The sequence below is a fragment of the Ipomoea triloba genome, chromosome 1 (assembly GCF_003576645.1).
Source record: "Ipomoea triloba cultivar NCNSP0323 chromosome 1, ASM357664v1".
Lineage (NCBI taxonomy): Eukaryota > Viridiplantae > Streptophyta > Magnoliopsida > Solanales > Convolvulaceae > Ipomoea > Ipomoea triloba.
In genome coordinates, this window is record NC_044916.1 from 3,206,069 (window position 1) to 3,227,247 (window position 21,179).

The following is a 21,179-nucleotide window of genomic DNA, read 5'->3' on the forward strand; positions in this document are numbered from 1 at the left end:
CTCCTTCTCACCACATAGCTTAGAGAGAGAAAGCATGGTTGCTAAGAGAGATTTGAGTGTAAGAGTGGTGAAGAAGGAGGCGGTGACGGCGGCGCTGCCAATGCAACACCATTGGTTGCCGCAGTCCAACCTGGACTTGCTGCTGCCGCCGCTCAGCTTCGGCGTTTTTTTCTGTTACCAAAAGCCCAAATTCACGGTGGGTTCCGTTTCCGGCGTTCTCAAGGCGGCGCTGGCGGAGGCCTTGGTCTCCTACTATGCGCTCGCCGGCGAAGTGGTGCAGAACGCCGGCGGCGAGCCGGAGCTTCTCTGCAACAACCGCGGCGTGGATTTTGCAGAAGCGGTGGCGGATGTGGAGCTCAGTGAACTCAACCTTTACAACCCGGACGAGAGCGTGGAAGGGAAGCTCGTTCCCGGCAAGAAACACGGCGGCGTTCTTGCCGTCCAGGTAATTAGAATCATTTACTTAATGGGTAGCTAAAGTAGCAAGTGAGCTCTTTTTGTGGGGAAGAATTTGGAGAGAACTCGGATTCAAATCCCACAAGCAATGATTCTCTGTGGACCACCTCCTGTACCTCTTAGAGGGAATGCGAGTAGATCCGGACCATTAAACCTACTGAAAGAGATTGGATGAATTTACCAAAAAAGATAAAAAAAAAAAAAAAAAGGAATCATTTACTTATGCAGAATTGAGGAATGCATGTGGCACCTGCGTTTACAACAAATAACAAACGTTTTTTTTTTCTTTGAAAATGATAGCAAACGTTAATTGACAAAAATATTTATATGGTGTTGGAATATATGTTAGAGTTTGAGGTTTCCAATAGAGTTCTACCAGAAAAGGTCACCTTCTCGAGAGAAGACAACTACAAACTGTCTTTTTTTTGAAGAAGGCGACCATAGGGGACTAAAAATTCTCTTGACATGAATTTGTACCGAGTATAGTTTATTCCATGCCCATCCTCTCATAGTTGTTGCAGGTTTCTAGTCACAACAAAAAATATCAAAATACATAGAAATTCATAATTTTTTTTATATATAAAAAAAAAAAGAATCTTTTAAAAAAAATTGAAAAATGTATTGACAAGAAATTACAAGAATTGATTCTTCACTCACTCAACCACATTTCTTGGGCGAAACCCTAATTTTTTTTCTAAATCAAATATTGCAGAGTTAAAAATTAAGATTCATGTAATATTACTGATTCCAAAATACCCAAATTCCACAATTTTCACCGTATAGTACTACAAACCTAAGTGGTCCCAACTAAATAGTATAAGATAAAATTCTGTACAAAAACTAAATACTTCTAAAATAAGTAAATAAATGAAATAATATACATTCACACCATTTATATATTATCTTACATGTATTATTAGATAATATCAAACAATTAATTTATCAACCTTTTTTTCTTTTACAAATAGTTAATATAATAAACTTGTTTGGTAAAGGGTGTTTTGGCAATGTTAATAATACTAATTATCCACTCACTGACCATGCAATAACATGGGATGCTCTCAAGTAAGAGCCATCCCTCAATTAATATAGGCAATTGGGGAGAGCATTCCCCCTATAAAGGGGCCGGGAGTGTTGTTAAAAAAATGATTTTTTTTCTTTTTTCTTTTTTAAATTTTTTATATTATCATAAACATTATTTATTATTTATTATTTATTACAGAGTATTATTTATTATAATTTTATATAATCATTAATTATTATATAATTATTTATATTATAAAGTTTTAATCATCTATTTAGCTAGGTCTTTTAATTTTACATGTTAATTATTAATAGTAAATATTCTGTATAAAATTCTATCAAACAATTATCTACAAATAGCTAATACAATACACTAGTCAAAACCACTAATCTAACATAATCTACTAACCACTAATTGTTAAATACCCTACAATTTATGAACAGAAGATGAGTATTAGAACCAAAAATTTTAACCAAATTTAGACGAAATGATAAAAGTAAACTGTGTCTTATTATACATGATGGTTTAATTTTAATTACGTACCCAAAATGAGCACAAACTAAGTTGATGGAAAGAAGGTAATTAATAAGAAACATGTGAGCATGCAAGACATAAGAAACATGCATGCATGATAGAAAGGTGTTGGTTGGACAATTATTAGTATCTTTTTGAATTTGGTTGTATTAGTATTTTGCAATACCAAATAAGATTCGAATATAATAGTTTAGTGTTTGTAACGTAAAATAAATTAGTTACTATCATATTTGTCTCCACTTGACTAGTAAACAAAGTTGGATAGTACAACTTTGAATTACTCAATGTATGTAGTTTTCCAGGCACTAGCTAGCTAGGTCTCAAGAATATAATCCAAAGCAAGGCCGGGGCACGTACTAGATCTATTTGGGATTATATTCTAAACTGCAAGTAGAGTCAGAGTTCAGTGAAGTACGTAGTGGATGAACTTGTACAACCCGGACAAGAGCATCCACCAAATATATCATGGCGTCCTTGTCATCATCCAGGCCGGATAGAATAATTACTTGCAGAAACTGGACAGAGACGCATGTATCTGGCCTGCTATGCATCTGAAAAGACCCTCAACCGGAATAACCCCACCCAAGATGGCAAGAGATCTACACTTGTAGTAACAAGGTTACGAGTTCAGATCCTTACCTTTTTGGATTGAGTCGGTCAGCTATGGGTAACCTAAGTTCGTTTGTTTCTTTGTGGTCGTTTGATGGCTAGGGTTACAAGGCCTGATTTACCTACACCCAAAAGTGTTGTGGTGTTTCTCTTGTGATAAAAAAGCATTGTCAGAAAATAGTGAATCAACATTTAAAAAATAAAAATGTGTATTACACTTAAATCCCTAATTTCATTTATCTCGGATTTATTAATATATACACACAATTGACCCTATTTCTATAACTAATAACCAACTTCTTGACTACGGAGTACTTGTTTAGGTGTTCCACATAAGGAATTGAGAGCCGCACCCATGATTAGATACTAGTCACTAGGTAGGTGGAATAGGCGAGCCGCACCCATGATAATAAGGTTTGACAAGAGTTTAAGTACATAAAATAATGCATGCATACATCATATATACATACATAGATGTACAATATTGTATTATTTGACACTGTACTCTAGATAGGTAAAAGTATAGATAAAAAGTGAACTTTAAAATATCTAAATTACTAAATATACATGCACAATATAATATTTAAAAAAATACACTTCAAATAAAGTGGAATCATATCTTTTACAGATATAGGTATATTGTAGGATATATACCTCTGTATCACATCTTATGTTGTATGAACAAATTAACAGGTTACAGGACTGAAATGCGGAGGAGTGGTGGTGGGCTGTTCCTTTGACCACCGCGTGGCCGATGCCTATTCGGCCAACATGTTCCTCGTATCGTGGTCCGAGGTAGCTCAGGCCAAGCCGTTGTCTCAGCTCCCCTGTTTCCGGAGGTCTTTTCTCTTTCCTCGCCGTCCCGGCCACTACGATCTTTCCGTCGACGCCATGTATACGCTAATCTCATCCCTGCCGCCCCCGACAGCGGCGGCGGAGCCCGAAGCCCTGCAAACTGATGAACAAAGCGTGATAAGTCGCATATACTATATAGAGTCGGACGAAATCATTCGCATCCAATCACTAGCCAATTCCCAGAAAGGCAGCGCAAAACATCATCGGATTACAAAGCTGCAAGCATTCTCGGCCTTCCTATGGAAAACAATTGCCGCCGGAATGTGTAAAGATCACAACTTTAAGAATTTGAAACTGGGGGTTGTGGTTGACGGGAGGGCTAGATTGATCGACGGAGACGAAAAGAAGGCTGAACTGTTAAAGGGTTACTTCGGGAACGTTCTTTCGATCCCATTTGGCGACAGAAAGATGGAAGATTTGCAGGAAAAGCCGTTGAGTTGGGTGGCAAATGCGGTGCGGGAGTTCTTGGAGGAAGCCCTGACGAGGGAACATTTTCTTGGACTGATTGATTGGGTGGAAGCCCACCGTCCCAAACCAGCCTTAGCCAAAATCTACGCCGGCGGCAACGGGCCGGCGGTGGTGGTGTCATCAGGGCAGCAATTTCCGGTGAGAAAGATTGATTTTGGATGGGGAAAACCGGCGTTTGGATCGTACCATTTTCACTGGGGAGGAGAAGCCGGTTATGTTATGCCGATGCCGAATCCGAAAGGGAATGGAGATTGGATAGTTTATATGCATCTGCAAAAATGGGAGGTGGAGTTGATAGAGGCTCATGCATCGAATGTATTTAAGCCGGTGACCTCTGAATATCTTGGTTTGGTTTGATTTGATTTGTATCATATGCTAGCTGATTCTAGTTCTGATATCATCTGTGATGTCAATTCAAACTCCCATCCATCTGTAATTGACTGGAAAGGTTTGTTTATATGCACACCTATATATATAGCTTTGTCTGTCTAAATAACTTTTGTTACTTGTCATGCATTATTACGTACCAGCATACCAACTTTTATGCTTATATTAACAACCAATTCAATATATTATGCTAAAAATTAGGCTAAACTAAAGTAGTATACGTACCTCTATAGAATCAAAATATATAGTATATGATCGTACATTCAAAGTTACAATCATCATCTTTAATTTATATACCCCTAACTTATCTTACATTTATAAAATTACTCCTGCCTCACGCCCAACAAAACCCGGAGACAGGTGTTGTCGCTCCAGCACCCCAGCTTTTACATTTATAAAATTACTTACCTCTAATATTATATATGCATACTCGGAGCTAGTGTGGAGGCAGTGGGACAGTTATCACCTCTCCCCACCTCCACCCTTTTATATATATGTATGTATATATACAACGCATATATAGTGTTAAAGTGTATATAAAAGTTATATTTATGCTCAATTTGTTAATAGTTTGTGTAGCTTAGTTGGTTGTTTGTGTTGCATTGATGGTTGTTATGCCATGGACCCGGGTCCACCAGGTCCATGTTCACAATTTTAGTACTTTATATTCACAGTTTTTGAACTCTATGTTCAATATTTTTAAAATTTATATTCATAATTTTTGAACTCTATATTCACGTACAATTACAGAACTCTATGTTCACAATTTCAGAACTATATGTTCACAATTTTACAACTTTATATTCAATAGTATTGATAGGGAATATACCCCGAGTATACCGTCCTACGAATACTATATGTATGTTCTGTGCACTATACAAGTATTAGCCCTTTATAAGGGACTTGGGTCCTTCATGAAACGGACTTTTTCCTCTCCCGGCAAGAAACACGGCGACGTCCTTGCCGTCCAGGTTATTTATTAGAGTATTATTTATTATAATTTTATCTAATCATTAATTATTATATAATTTATAAATTATATTATTAAGTATACATCATACATGTTAATTATTAATACTTCCTTTGTCCCATTTTACCTGTCCTATTTACTATTCACTGGTCAAACCAACTCTTTCTTCATTGCTTATTTTCTTTAGTAATTTGTTATTATTTTTAAATTTAATTTTTTGTGTTTAATAGTACTTTTAATGTAGTTTCTAAATATATAAACTTTATATATTAATGATAAACTTAATATTATGAAAAATTGGATTAAAAATAAGTTCAGTCAAGCCTCGTTAAACGAACCAGACAACCAAAATGGGACGGAGGGAGTAGTAAATACTCTGCATAAAATTCTATCAAACAATTATCTACAAATAGCTAATACAATCCGCTAATCAAAATCACTAATCTAACATAATCTACTAATCACGTATTTTTGTTAATACCCTACAATTTATTATGAACAAAAAATGAGTATTAGAACCAAAAATTTTAACCAAATTTAGACAAAATGATAAAATTAAACGATGTGTCTTATTATACACGATGGTTTTAATTACGTGCCTAAAATGAGCACAGACTAAGTTGATGGAAAGAAGGTAATTAAAGACATAATAAGAAACATGTGGGCAAGACATAAGAAACATGCATGCATGATAGAAAGGTGTTGGACATATATTAGTATTTTTTGACTTTGGTTGTATTAGACTATTAGTATATGCATGCGTTTCTATTTAGCATTTAGCAATACCAAATAAGATTCGAATATAAAAGAAGGAATAAGGGCCAAATTGGTCACTGAACGTAACGCGAAAATGTAATCAGGCCACTCAACCAAAAAAACGTGTAATTAAGTCACTGAACAGCGCAATTCCATCCGGATTCACCTGCTAGCCAGTTTTAGATCTCTCTTTCCGGTTAAAAGCTGACATGGCTATCTTACGTGGCAATGTTTCATCTAATTCCTTTATTTATCTTTAATTCCTTCATTTTCCTTTTTGAGTTCCCTTCATTTTCCTTTAATTCCTTAATTTCTTCATCTAGTTCTTTCATTTTCCTTTAATTCCTTAATTTCTTCATCTAATTCTTTTATTTTCCTTTAATTCCTTTAATTCCTTCATTTTCGAGAGTTTCTTGTTTCTTACGTTGCGGAATCTGAAAGCCCTAACCTTTATGATTCGACCGAGTAGCTAGATCGAGCGGTGAGGAAGAATTGGGTTTGTGGGAGCGAAAGAATGGCCGCGGAATTAGGGCAAAAGAATGGCGGCGGCGCTGACATTTCTCCAAGCGGCGGAGGAGTCGTACATCTCGCTCAAGGAGCTGGTGGAGAAGTCCAGGTCCTCTGACCTCCCCGATTTCGACAAGAAATGTGGGATTCTCCAGTACCTCGTCAAGACTCAGCAGCGCATGCTTCGCCTCAATGTCATCGCCAAGTGGTTTCAACAGGTTAGTGTTACTCTCGTATCGATTGAAGCTCGTATTTTACAAATCTTCTGCGGTTTTTGTTGACTAGGAGTAGAGTCAAGAAAGAAAGATGCGTGTGAAACTAGTATATGGATTGATAAGGCAATTTTGGGATTTTTTGATTCTTTAATTCCATTCTGGTTTTCATTTGCTTCTTCTTTAGTCAAAGCAAAAGTAGGACTGGTTTTCATTTCCTTCTTCTTTTCCATTCTCTGTTTCTTTTCAAATCAACTTTTGATTTTTTTGATTGCAGTGAAAATGGAGAGAATTGAATACAAAATGGTTTGATAAGGAATATTGGTTGTGGAGAAGTAGGATATTGATTGAAAGGTGGAGTTCTTCGAAATCGATTTGGGAAATTTCTCAGGCTTCGTGGTTTTGCTTACACACTGGAATGATTGGACTAAAGAAAATAAATGAATTAAATAAAACATTGCCACGTAGGAGGAATTAAATGAAGCATTGCGACCTGGAAAGCCAGGTCAGCACTTAACCGGAAAGACCAGTCTGAAACCGGCTACCAGGTGAAATCGGATGGATTTGCGCTGTTCAGTGACTTAATTGCACGTTTTTTTGGTTGGGTGGCCTGATTGCATTTTCGCGTTACGTTCAGTGGCCAATTTGGCCCTTATTCCATAAAAGAATAACATGGTGTTTGGTTGGAACTTGGAAGGAATTACAATTCATTTCCCACTTAATTCCACATAATTCTGAAGGTAACTAAATTTTATCGTTTGGTTGGAGGGAATTACAATTCCACGGAATTGCAATTCCCTCATTTTCATGGAATTAGAATCCAATGGCCCTCCCGGGATTTTAATTCCGTGGATTTTAGGAAGAAAAAAGATAACATTGAGACAAATTTACCCCTCCTTTATTTTAACCTAAAATTGATGTATGACTTTCCCTTCAAAATTGTAGTGTGTATTATTCTTCGACTTCCATTTGTTTATGTTCCTTTTAATATTTAGGAAAAAGTGTCAAATAGGCCACTTAACTTGTCGCTTTTGTGCAATTGGGCCATTGAACTTAAAAAGTGTACAATTCAACCATCAAACAAGCAAAATTTGTGTAATTGGACCATTTTTACAAAAAATTTATGGTAAAATCCAATTATATTACTAACATATATGTATTAAGAGTGACATTTTCTTCTACCATACTAGTTGGGAGTCAATATTGAAATGTTTTTAACTCAAATTGAATTAAAATTTTTTTGTAAAAATGGTCCAATTGCACAAATTTTGCTTGTTTGATGGTTGAATTGCACACTTTTTAAGTTCAATGGCCCAATTGCACAAAAGCAATAAGTTCAGTGGCCTATTTGACACTTTTTCCTAATATTTATATGCAACAACTATTCAAAATTTGCATTCTTTATATGCATTGTTTATATACAACAACTTTCGTGTATGTTCGTTTGAATTCTTTATATGCATAACTCTTCAAAATTCATTACTAGTCAAATCAAATGCTTGTGTTTTTTTAGTTCAAGAGATACGGTAGATGTGTTCTTTTGAATTTAATATGTTATATTTTTTGGGGTTTGAATATGCAAATGGGTCCAATAATAATAATAATAATAATAATAATAATAATAATAATAATAATAATAACAACAACAACAACAACAAGAAGAACAACCACCATGGGCATTTTGGATTTTACACTACTTATTCCCTCTCAATTTCCATGTATACCAAACATTGGAATTGAAATTCACAGTAATTTTATTCCTGCAAACCAAACACTGAAATTTAAACTCCCACTTTATTCCCGCATTATTCTTTTCCCATGGAATTGCAATTCTTTTCCCACCTAATTCCTTGCCTCCAACCAATAGCCCCGTAAAAGATTAGTGTTTGTAATGTAAAATTAATTAGTTACTACTCTCCTTCTCATTTTATGTGTGTCGGTCGATTAACGGAGCTTGACTAAAGTACTTTTGAATTCAATTTTCATAACATTAAGTTTAATATTAGTCAGTGTTGCAAAAATCATACCTAAGCGCCGGCCGACCACCTAGTGTATCACCATAATCGGTGGTTTAGGCGACCGACCGCCTAGGCCGCTTAGGCGCTGACCGCCTAGTCGGCCGATTAGCTATTGTTTTTTTTTAATGGGTTATTTCACTCAAAACAACATCGTTTTGAGCAAAATAACCCTAAATTGTTCAAACTTAGATGTTTTTTAGGTTAATATTTAATATTTTAGTGTTAACTATTAAAGTATTAAATAGTTTATAATTATTAGTCTTTAAAATTTTAAAAATTAAAAAAATTTAAACAAATTTAAAAAAAAAAAAATTACACCGTCGCTTAGGCGTCGATTAATCTTTGCCTAGGCGCCCTCGAGCGCCTAACCATTTTTTCAACCATGATATTAGTATCTAATATTTATGTATTTATTTATAAACTACATGAAAAGTACTATAAAACACAAAAATTTAAATCTAAAAATAACTAAAAATTAATTAAAAATAAATAATAAAGAAAAAGTTAACTTAACCAATAAATAATAAATAAGATCAATAAAATATAATAAAAGGATTATCTATGTCTCCACTATTTTGGGAAGAAAACAAAATTCGATAGTACAACTTTTAATTACTCAATGTAGTTATCCAGGCTAGTACTAGCTAGGTCCCCATATAGGGTTTGTATGGTATGGCATGTATGGAAGAGCAAAAAAAGAATCCAAAGGGTTAAATCCAAATGGCACCCTCGTCATCAATGATAGAATAATTACTTGCAGAAAGGGTTAAATCCAAAAATAAAGTTATTGGTGTAACTTTACCGGTAAATTTGACTTATTTAGGGTGTGTTTGGTAGTCAGGAAAATGATTTCTGAAAATTATTTTTTGGGCTTTTGGTGTTTGGCCGTGCTTGAAAAATACAGTCAACAAAAAATAATTTTCGTTGACCAAGAAAAATGAGGTCACTTTGTCAGAAAATGACTTTTGAATTTTTTTCTGAAAGTCATTTTTCAGACTTGGCTTCAACAATTATTTTTCCAAAATGACCACATATGTTACTTTGTAAAAGAAATATTATTATTTGATATATTATTATTATTATTATTATTTTAAAAAAATAATTAAAATATAAAATTATACAATTTAACACATTTTCCAAAAAAGAACCGAACACACAAAGACAGTTTTTCAGTATGCAACCAAACACTGTAAATGAAACTGTTTTCCGGAAAATAACTCATTTTCCAGAAAACATTTTTCAAAAGTCATTTTTCTGCTTTCCAAACACACCCTTAACCAAAAATAACATGTTTAAGGGTTTAATTGTATTTTTTTTTTAAAGTTTAGATGCCTAATTGACTTTTGGTGTAAAGTTTAGGAGTTTATTTGACCATTTTCTCTATATACTTTCAACTTTTGTGGGCGTTTGATATATATGAATTGCAACTCCATTCCGTTTCAATTTCACAACAATCAAAATTTCATTGTTTGGTTAGAGGGAATTGCAATTCCATCCAACCAAACGTCCGTTAAAAAAATGTGTGTTAGACTTGTGAGTTGCTTGAACTAAGCATTAAGAGGTTTGAATTCGGGCACTATTCAAACTAGCTACTTGAGCCTTAGTGGAGGCAACTGTTGACTCTTTGTGCTTCAGTAGGTTGAGAGAATAGCTATGAACAGATACTACATTGTAAGAGAGGCAGTAGTACTCAAAAAAATTTTAGAAAAAAAAAAAAAAAAAACTAGCTACCTGAGCACGAACTCAACTAGACAATATCTAAATTAAATTGAATAGAGTTGGAGTAGCTCACAGCACATGAAAGGCATTCATTTTTGCACTAAACCCTCTCTTTTTTTAGTACTACTGACTCTGTTATAATGCAGTATCTGTTCATAACTACTTTCTCAACATACTGAAGTACTACTGAGACTCGGACCCACCCCTTCCATATGAGAGTGAAACCGGGTGTCATTAGACCACAAGGTCTTGACTACTAAACCCTCTCTATCCTCCATAATCTCTTTATTCCAACTCATCAACATGTGCGCTGTGGAATCCGGACGCGGTGCGGCGGAGGGAGGCGTTGCAGTGGTTGCGGCGGTGTTGCAGTGGCGGAGGATGTCGGTGGGTGTGCGACGGCTGTGGAGGTGTGCGACGGCAATGGAGGTGTGCTTCGCGTTGCAATGGCCAATGGCGTTTGGAGTTGGATTTTTCAGAAGAAGAAGAAGAAATAAAATTATGGTCTAAAATAAAGGATTCCCGCCGCTTTATTAAAAACCCTACGACGTTAGTTTTTTTATAATAACCGACGTCGTAGGTTAAAAATATTTTAATTCGACATGATACGATGTAGGCTAAACTCCTAGCCGACGTCGTATCGCGTCGTCGAATTAAATAAGATCAATACGACTTAAATAATAACCGACGTCGCATATGAAAATTATAATTAAAAAAAAAACAAAAAATCACTACGACGTCGATTATATTAATAATTGACGTCGTATATACACCGCATTTTTTTTAATTTTATTTCATATTTTTAACGATAGTTATTCATTAATAACCGACGTTAAAGAGCTTTTATTTTAGGGTCACACTTGTGTGAAATCGTCTCACGGATCCTTATTAGTGAGACGGGTCGGGTCGGGTCAAAGCACCATGCAAATGTCATACTTTTATGTGCAAATGTCATACTTGTATGCTCAAATATAACACTAACCAAGAATACAATTTTTGTTACTTATAAGAGAAAAAGTAATACATTTTTCATAATAAATAATGTTGACAAGTGCCCCTTACTTATAAGGGCAAATATAATACTTTTGAGAAAAAATGTAATACTTTTAAATCGAAATGTAAAAGTATTGTATTTTCCTTTAAAAGTATTACATTTACCCTTATAAGTAACAAAAATTTTATTCCTGATTAGTATTACATTTGAGTATATAAGTATAACATTTGTGCATATAAGTGTTACATTTGCATCTTGAACGTTTTTGCCTTTATTTTATTTATTTATTTAATGAACCTTTAACGTCGATTAGTGATTTAACCGACATTAAATAACCCACGTTATATGTAATTCCTGTAGTAGTGTACATAACTAGTTCAAGCAAGGTTTCAAGAAGCCGTAGCGTTTAGCGCTTAGTAGTATGGCTTCAACTTAAACGTCTAGTGCCTCTCGTATATCAACCACACCAGGATTAGGAAGGGCCTACAATAAAAATAATTATTGGATAATATTTCTTCCCAATACATATGATAAATATTTGCTCGAGTTAAATGATATCCTATCATCTTCTATTTCCACAATTCCACGTTTCTATATATCGTGGCCAGCAACAACCGCGGGCTGGAATTCGCCGAACCGTTTGCGGATATATGATATTATGATTCCATATATATTCAGTTACATAGGCATAGGCATAGGCATATTTAATTGGTTATATCAGTAATGGTGATGTGTGGTGAGCAGAAATGCATAGTACCCTGAGCCAACCAGACTATGTTAGGTACACATGGTTACTAGGCCCATGACTTCATTTCTACATATTGCACTTTGTCCTGTCTCCCAAGTAGATTCACGACTCTCGTTTTGACAGCGACATAATAAATGGAGAAAATTTTCATAGAATATATAGGAACGGGAAAGAGAATCATGTGTAATTTTCCGTCGGTGACCGAGATGGAAACGGAAATACCCGTGCCTGCACATTTAGCCCGAGGGGTTGACCGGAGACGAGGAATCTCCATCCTTACTTAATTTCTCGCGACAACGGGAATGGAATGGAGATTTTTTCAATTCTCGGTCAAACACGGGAACAGGCACGGCGAGTATACTCTTCGTCCCGTCCCGTCGTCTAGTTGCCATCCCTATTGATTTGTGGTAGATGATTATGTAATTAATCTAATGTATACCAATGATATATGTTTTTTTTAATGTATTTTTAATTTTAATTTTTATTGCACTTTTTTAATGCATTCTACTTAAAGATGAAGATGTGGTTTTGGGGAGAGATCTGATGGGTTCTGGTGGTTTTAGGTGAGAGAGATGTAAAGTTTGATTTGATGAAGACGAAGAGACTATGAGAGGGAGTGATGTAAAAGAGATGAGATGTGAAAGGAAAATAATATTTGGACTCCCAAGTTACACTCCCCACTTTTATCGTAAATTATACTATGGACCGAGACATCAAAACGACGTCGTTTTGATTAATGAAAACAACAGTATCCATTCTACGCAACTGCAATTTCCTTTCAACACAACTGCTTCAACACAATTGCAGTATCAGTTCAACACAACTATAGTTCCAAACGGATGAAACGATATCTATTCCACGTAACTACAATTCCCTTTCAACACAACTACAGTATCAATTCAACACAACTGTAGTATCAGTTCAACACAACTGCAGTATCAGCCATGACCATGGTCCACGGTATAACAACTGCACTCTTATTCCCTCACACAAAACTTTGATATTGACACTTTTCTTGTGGGTGGGACTTTTATTCCCTCACACAAAAATTTGATGTTGACACTTTTCTTGGGACCCACAAGATGAAGATAACATATCATATCTTGTCACGTCATATTAAAGGTGAGCGAGTAGAAAATGAGAGTCCATGTAGTAGAATTCTATGTGAAAATAAAGGAGAGAGAGTTCACATAGCTCAAAGCTCCTCGTTAATTGAAATTTTGAATTTATTTATTTATCAAGACTACAATTTCCGTGATCGTTTTAAATGCAACAGTGTCGCGGAAAGTGTATTTTATTTTATTTTTTGTTCGGTAAATTTCACAATCATTCTAAGTGGAACGGTAGCGGAAACTATTTATGTTTCTTTCTTCTTTTTTTTTTTCAAACTTTGACTGTTTTACTTATAAATGGTCGCAGATTCTTGTTCAAACATTTATAATTTTGTCACTGCGTATTTTTTATAACAATCTCCTACCCTTCTTTTAAAAAGAGTAGCGAGAAGTTAGCCTCTGATCTTATGTTCTTTTTTGTACTAGTGACGTTCACACATCCAGACAACCACACATTTGTTGAGATAAAGTAAGAAGACCATATTGGCCACAAGAGAGTTCCCTATAAATAGGCCGAATTATAATTGATAGTTTTGTCAGAATCGGGTTCAACATAAATCGGGTATAGAGGTATAGAACGAGAGGCAGAAAATACGGAGTAATTGTATTATTGTTCGAGACACGAGGCCCAAAGAGTGCATACAAAAGCCCGAGAAACTGACCCGAAATGGCGGCCCAAAATATAAATAGATAATACAAGCTATAGCCCAAGGAATAGACTAAGAACAATATCGACTCAAACACTGGCCGATGTATGGGTTGAATGTTAAGAACCATACCACTGGACCAGAGGGATTAAGTGATCCAAGGGATGATCCTTAAGGGAATGAAAGGGTCTATCTATAGTGTAGGAGTCCCTATCGATCTTCACACAATTAAATAGAGCATCTTGCCTTTTAGCACATGAAATCTAAGTAGCTTGTGGTTGGTGCTTGTGTTGTTATGTTGGAAGTCTTGGGTTTAAACCCTTATTGGTAGCACAATGATTATTGTGTTGACAACATTAAGTATATTAAAAATGTATCTAGGAAAATACATTATAAATGTATTTTTTATTATGATCCACGCAACACTGTGTGAACCACGGTTCATACAATAATTTACTTTGGTAGCATTTCCTTTGTTTATTTTGCTCTATGCATCATTCTTTCATTATTGGAAATAAAATTAGATATCCCACTTGAGCGAATACTTTCCCAATAAAATTAAAATGAGCTGCCAAGGTCACATGTCTTCATTAATAATAGGGTCCATGCCCTCATCAATAACAAAGCTAGCTTAAATAGTTAATAAGACAGAGGCTCTTTTTGGACCAATATATGTCATCAACTAATAATAAAAACAAATACAATTAATATCAATTACAAATCATATTAAATTTTTGTACTAACAATATCTTTTTATTATGTATATTTTTAATATATTTTATTTATTATTTAATAATAAACTTCTATATATTAGTATTTTTAAATAATTTTCAAAATTTTCAAAAAATGTAATAAATTTTAATTTTAATTAAATTATGAAAAAAATATATATATAATGACGATGGTAAATTATTAATATAGTTAGATATATTATTATATAATACTCAATTTCAAACATTGTCGCAAAAGTGTACATTAACTGAACATTGGTTATTTCTCTATTGTCAAACCAAACGTTCAAACATAGTCGCAAAAGTGTCATTAAGATTGATTTATAAAAAGATTAGAATTTTTAGTGCATTTTAACTGAACATGCATCTATGTAATCTCATATATAGTGTGGTACCTCTCCCGAAAATTTTTACTCTAAAATTAAAGTCCCTATGGTATACTCAACCAATCGGGGATGATTGAATACACCACTTTTGCGGTCATTTTAATTTTATAAAAGTTATTTTATTTTTATTATTATTCAGATTATTTTATAACTTTTCAACTTTCAACTACTTTTCAGCTATGTTTGACAAACATAGCCTATATATATAATCCATAATACACTCTTTATTTTTGCACAGTACTCAACTCGAGCATCACATATATACTATGAAAAACATGAGTACTAAAAAGGAGTTGAGTGTAAGAGTGAAGAAGAAGGAGGTGGTGGAGGCGGCGGCGCCGCCAATCCCACAGCATTGGGTGCCGCAGTCGAACCTAGACTTGCTACTGCCGCCGGTCACATTCGGGGTGTTCTTTTGTTACCAAAAAACACCAAAATTAACGTTTGGTGCCATTTGTAGCGATCTGAAGGCGGCGTTGGCGGAGACCTTGGTCTCCTACTATGCCCTCGCCGGCGAAGTGGTGATGAAAAACGCAGGCGGAGAGGCTGAAATTGTGTGTAACAACCGCGGGGTGGAGTTCGCGGAAGCGTTGGCGGACGTAGAGCTGAGTGAAGTGAACTTGTACAACCCGGACGAGAGCATCGAAAAGAAGCTTGTTCCCAACGTGAAGCATGGCGGCGTACTTGCCATCCAGGTTAATACGGCTAACGGCTGCATATATATCATATTATGATTCCATATATTTACATAGGCATCCAAATACAAATATTTAATTTGTCAATACAATAATATGATTGTTGATCTGTCTCTTATATATATGTATATATATATATATATATATATATATACATATATGATGGTTCAGATCTGGTTAAAGCTTCCTTGACTTTGTAGAGAAAATCTTATAAAGAATATTGGTTGGGGTTTAGAACTTAATAAAAAACTGACGCATAAGAAAAACAATGCACCATACGGAGGGAAACAACGCACCTTAAAGAAGGAAAATCACGCACCTTAAACTTTAGGTTCATTCACTTAACTCCTTAAGTTTCAACACTAAGTCACTTACCCACTTTAAGCATTCAAATCACGCGCCATAAGCACACAAACCACGCACCTGAAGAAGAAAAAAAAACGCACCTTAAGCTTCATGTTGACTCACCTTAAGCACAAAAAGCACGCACCTTAAGAAAACCAATCACACACCTTAAGTTTCAAGAACTACTCACCTTAAACTAACACAACCCACTCATTTTAAGTACAAAAATCACGCACCTTAAATTTGATCTAAATGCAAAAATTACCAAATTGACACCGCGTTTTTTTTTTTTGGTAATCCTGGACATTGATTTAAGCAAGATCCATGGCTCAAATTTAACCGCACTAGAACTATATATATATATATATATATATATATATATATATATATATATATATATANAACTAATAATAAAAACAAATACAATTAATATCAATTACAAATCATATTAAATTTTTGTACTAACAATATCTTTTTATTATGTATATTTTTAATATATTTTATTTATTATTTAATAATAAACTTCTATATATTAGTATTTTTAAATAATTTTCAAAATTTTCAAAAAATGTAATAAATTTTAATTTTAATTAAATTATGAAAAAAATATATATATAATGACGATGGTAAATTATTAATATAGTTAGATATATTATTATATAATACTCAATTTCAAACATTGTCGCAAAAGTGTACATTAACTGAACATTGGTTATTTCTCTATTGTCAAACCAAACGTTCAAACATAGTCGCAAAAGTGTCATTAAGATTGATTTATAAAAAGATTAGAATTTTTAGTGCATTTTAACTGAACATGCATCTATGTAATCTCATATATAGTGTGGTACCTCTCCCGAAAATTTTTACTCTAAAATTAAAGTCCCTATGGTATACTCAACCAATCGGGGATGATTGAATACACCACTTTTGCGGTCATTTTAATTTTATAAAAGTTATTTTATTTTTATTATTATTCAGATTATTTTATAACTTTTCAACTTTCAACTACTTTTCAGCTATGTTTGACAAACATAGCCTATATATATAATCCATAATACACTCTTTATTTTTGCACAGTACTCAACTCGAGCATCACATATATACTATGAAAAACATGAGTACTAAAAAGGAGTTGAGTGTAAGAGTGAAGAAGAAGGAGGTGGTGGAGGCGGCGGCGCCGCCAATCCCACAGCATTGGGTGCCGCAGTCGAACCTAGACTTGCTACTGCCGCCGGTCACATTCGGGGTGTTCTTTTGTTACCAAAAAACACCAAAATTAACGTTTGGTGCCATTTGTAGCGATCTGAAGGCGGCGTTGGCGGAGACCTTGGTCTCCTACTATGCCCTCGCCGGCGAAGTGGTGATGAAAAACGCAGGCGGAGAGGCTGAAATTGTGTGTAACAACCGCGGGGTGGAGTTCGCGGAAGCGTTGGCGGACGTAGAGCTGAGTGAAGTGAACTTGTACAACCCGGACGAGAGCATCGAAAAGAAGCTTGTTCCCAACGTGAAGCATGGCGGCGTACTTGCCATCCAGGTTAATACGGCTAACGGCTGCATATATATCATATTATGATTCCATATATTTACATAGGCATCCAAATACAAATATTTAATTTGTCAATACAATAATATGATTGTTGATCTGTCTCTTATATATATGTATATATATATATATATATATATATATACATATATGATGGTTCAGATCTGGTTAAAGCTTCCTTGACTTTGTAGAGAAAATCTTATAAAGAATATTGGTTGGGGTTTAGAACTTAATAAAAAACTGACGCATAAGAAAAACAATGCACCATACGGAGGGAAACAACGCACCTTAAAGAAGGAAAATCACGCACCTTAAACTTTAGGTTCATTCACTTAACTCCTTAAGTTTCAACACTAAGTCACTTACCCACTTTAAGCATTCAAATCACGCGCCATAAGCACACAAACCACGCACCTGAAGAAGAAAAAAAAACGCACCTTAAGCTTCATGTTGACTCACCTTAAGCACAAAAAGCACGCACCTTAAGAAAACCAATCACACACCTTAAGTTTCAAGAACTACTCACCTTAAACTAACACAACCCACTCATTTTAAGTACAAAAATCACGCACCTTAAATTTGATCTAAATGCAAAAATTACCAAATTGACACCGCGTTTTTTTTTTTTGGTAATCCTGGACATTGATTTAAGCAAGATCCATGGCTCAAATTTAACCGCACTAGAACTAATATATATATATATATATATATATATATATATATATATATATATATATAGTTATATATATATATATAGTTATAATCAGGTATGATTGTGCCTTTTCGTGCTGTCGGTGCGATTTACATAGTGTTAAGAAATAAATAGGAATATGACATGTACTTGCATGCAAAAGTGGAACCATAGGAATATTCTATGATACCTCTGAATCTCATCTTCTCTTATATTGTGTGAACAAATTAACAGGTTACACAACTGAAATGCGGAGGAGTAGTGGTGGGCTGTTCCTTTGACCACCGCGTGGCAGATGCCTATTCGGCCAACATGTTCCTCGTATCGTGGTCCGAGGTAGCTCAAGCCAAACCGCTGTCTCAGCTCCCCTGTTTCCGGAGGTCCTTTCTCTTTCCTCGCCGTCACGGCCACTACGATCTTTCCGTCGACGCCATGTATACACTAATCTCATCCCTGCCGCCGCCGCTGCCGGCGGCGGAGCCTAAACCCCTGCAAACTGATGAACAAAGCGTGATAAGTCGCATATACTATATAGAGTCGGACGAAATCATTCGCATCCAATCACTAGCCAATTCCCAGAAAGGCAGCGCAAAACATCATCGGATTACAAAGCTGCAAGCATTCTCGGCCTTCCTATGGAAAACAATTGCCGCCGGAATGTGTAAAGATAACAGCTTCAAGAATTTCAGATTGGGGGTTGTGGTTGACGGGAGGACCAGATTGAGCGGCGGAGATGAAAAACAGGCTGAACAGTTAAAGGGTTACTTCGGGAACGTTCTTTCGATTCCATTTGGCGACAGAAAGATCGAAGATTTGCAGGAAAAGCCATTGAGTTGGGTGGCAAATGCAGTGCGGGAGTTCTTGGAGGAAGCCCTGACGAGGGAACATTTTCTTGGACTGATTGATTGGGTTGAATCCCACCGTCCCGAACCAGCCTTAGCCAAAATCTACGCCAGCGGCGACGGGCCGGCGGCGGTGGTTTCATCAGGGCAGCAGTTTCCGGTGAGAAAGATTGATTTTGGATGGGGGAAACCGATATTTGGATCGTACCATTTTCACTGGGGAGGAGAAGCGGGTTATGTTATGCCGATGCCGAGCCCGAAAGGGAATGGAGATTGGATAGTTTATATGCATCTGCAAAAATGGCAGGTGGAGTTGATAGAGGCTCATGCATCGCATGTATTTAAGCCGATGACTTCTGAATACCTTGATTTCAATTGATTTGTATCATATTTTGGGTTCATTACTCCATATAATTTCTGTTTCTAGATCATATGGGCATCAAGTTTTGTTTATATGCATCTCCAATTGTGAAATGTGAATGAATTAAACAAGTTATTTTTTATTAACTATCTTGTGTCACTGTCATTTTTCATAGGGAAGATTCCAAATCTATCTCATTAGAAATCGAAAGTGTAATGTGTATTATGAAAGTGTTACCTGCACCGCTTGCTCTCTTACCACATCTTTCACTCACTCACTTGAGTCAGGCCCAATCACTTTTTTGGGCAAATAATTATGCCGTGGACCCAGGTCCATACGCCGTTTCACTATTTTTTTAAAAAAAAAAAATTACTAAACATATAGTCCTGAAATGTGTGAATGTGAAGGTTTCAAATTGTGAATATGGAGTATAGAATTTGTGAATGTAGAATTATGAATGTGTGAATCTGTAGTAGAGTTAACAGAGTTCTAGCAGCCTTGAAATGTGTGAATGTGGAGATTTCAAATTGTGAATATGGAATATAGAATTTATAAATGTAGAGTTATGAATGTGCAAATCTGTAGTAAGTTAACAGAGTTCTAGCAACTTGTAGCCGTGTAATGTGTGAATGTGGAGTTCCCAAGTTGTGAACATGGAATATAGGACCAGTGAATATAGAGTTTTGAATGTGTGAATGCATAACAGTGGTAATATAGTTACTAAACATATAGCCATGTAATATGTGAATGTGAAGTTTTCAAATTGTGAATATGGAGTATAGGGTCTGTGAGTGTAGAATTTGTATTCTGTTGCGATGAGGAGCCTTTAACGCCGTTATTTTTTTTTTAAATGATAATAAAATTGTGAAACGGTGTCGTATTGGACCCAGGTCCACGGCATAACAACTACTCTTTTTGTTTGGAAAATCATTTTTATGGTCTCTCTTGCTATTACCCACAGGGAGCACAACAACAAGATACATACATATTATAAAAAAAGAAACAGGTGAAGCGTAGCAATTCATACTACCAAAAAAGTGTCGCTAAACAACAGGGACCACAAAGAGGTAAAATAGCTTAAGTTGAGCAAAACTAATCGACTCAAACCAAGAAGTCCAATATGTTGCTCCCACGAGGAGACAACTAGGCGAGCTTTGCCCCATTGTTGGCTCTATAATTGTGAATATGGACTCGGGGTCTACAATTTAAAATGTGAACATTCAGTATATAAATTATAAACATTTAGTATATAAAACTGTTAACATTTAATATGTAAATTGTGAACATTTAGTATATAATTGTAAATATTCAGTATGTAAATTATGAACATTCAGTATATGAAAATTGTGAACATTCAATATGTAAATTGTGAACATTTATAGTACATCAAAATTGTGTATTTTTTTAAATCCAGGTCCACAGAATAATTTGCCACGCATTGTCAAACAAGGACGGAGCAAAGTGTGGTAGAGTGTAACATGTGTCATTTGTTAATTATATATATACATACATATAGATTTAAAAGAATTAGTTAATAAACTTGTGGTTTAGTGGCACGAAGTGATTTTT

General features: G+C 35.2%; 2 protein-coding genes across 2 annotated transcripts; both read left to right on the plus strand.

Annotated features, from left to right (window-relative positions):
* On the plus strand, positions 1-4,424 carry LOC115997181 (shikimate O-hydroxycinnamoyltransferase-like). The gene is made up of 2 exons (XM_031236692.1): positions 1-445; positions 3,317-4,424. Exons 1-2 carry the CDS (start codon positions 35-37, stop codon positions 4,301-4,303), a joined length of 1,398 nt encoding a protein of 465 aa, XP_031092552.1. The 5' UTR covers positions 1-34; the 3' UTR covers positions 4,304-4,424.
* A 12,854-nt stretch (positions 4,425-17,278) lies between these two features.
* On the plus strand, positions 17,279-19,724 carry LOC115999987 (shikimate O-hydroxycinnamoyltransferase-like). Its single transcript, XM_031239977.1, has 2 exons — positions 17,279-17,707; positions 18,642-19,724. The coding sequence occupies exons 1-2, from the start codon at positions 17,279-17,281 to the stop codon at positions 19,626-19,628; spliced, it is 1,416 nt and encodes a 471-aa protein (XP_031095837.1). The 3' UTR covers positions 19,629-19,724.
* Positions 19,725-21,179: the final 1,455 nt, after the last annotated feature.

Excerpts from the sequence above, each read along its gene's own strand:
- LOC115997181 (XM_031236692.1), top strand. The coding sequence starts at position 35 with ATGGTTGCTAAGAGAGATTTGAGTGTAAGAGTGGTGAAGAAGGAGGCG. Across the intron at positions 446-3,316 it reads GCGGCGTTCTTGCCGTCCAG|GTTACAGGACTGAAATGCGG; the intron begins GTAATTAGAATC and ends ACAAATTAACAG.
- LOC115999987 (XM_031239977.1), top strand. The coding sequence starts at position 17,279 with ATGAAAAACATGAGTACTAAAAAGGAGTTGAGTGTAAGAGTGAAGAAG. Across the intron at positions 17,708-18,641 it reads GCGGCGTACTTGCCATCCAG|GTTACACAACTGAAATGCGG; the intron begins GTTAATACGGCT and ends ACAAATTAACAG.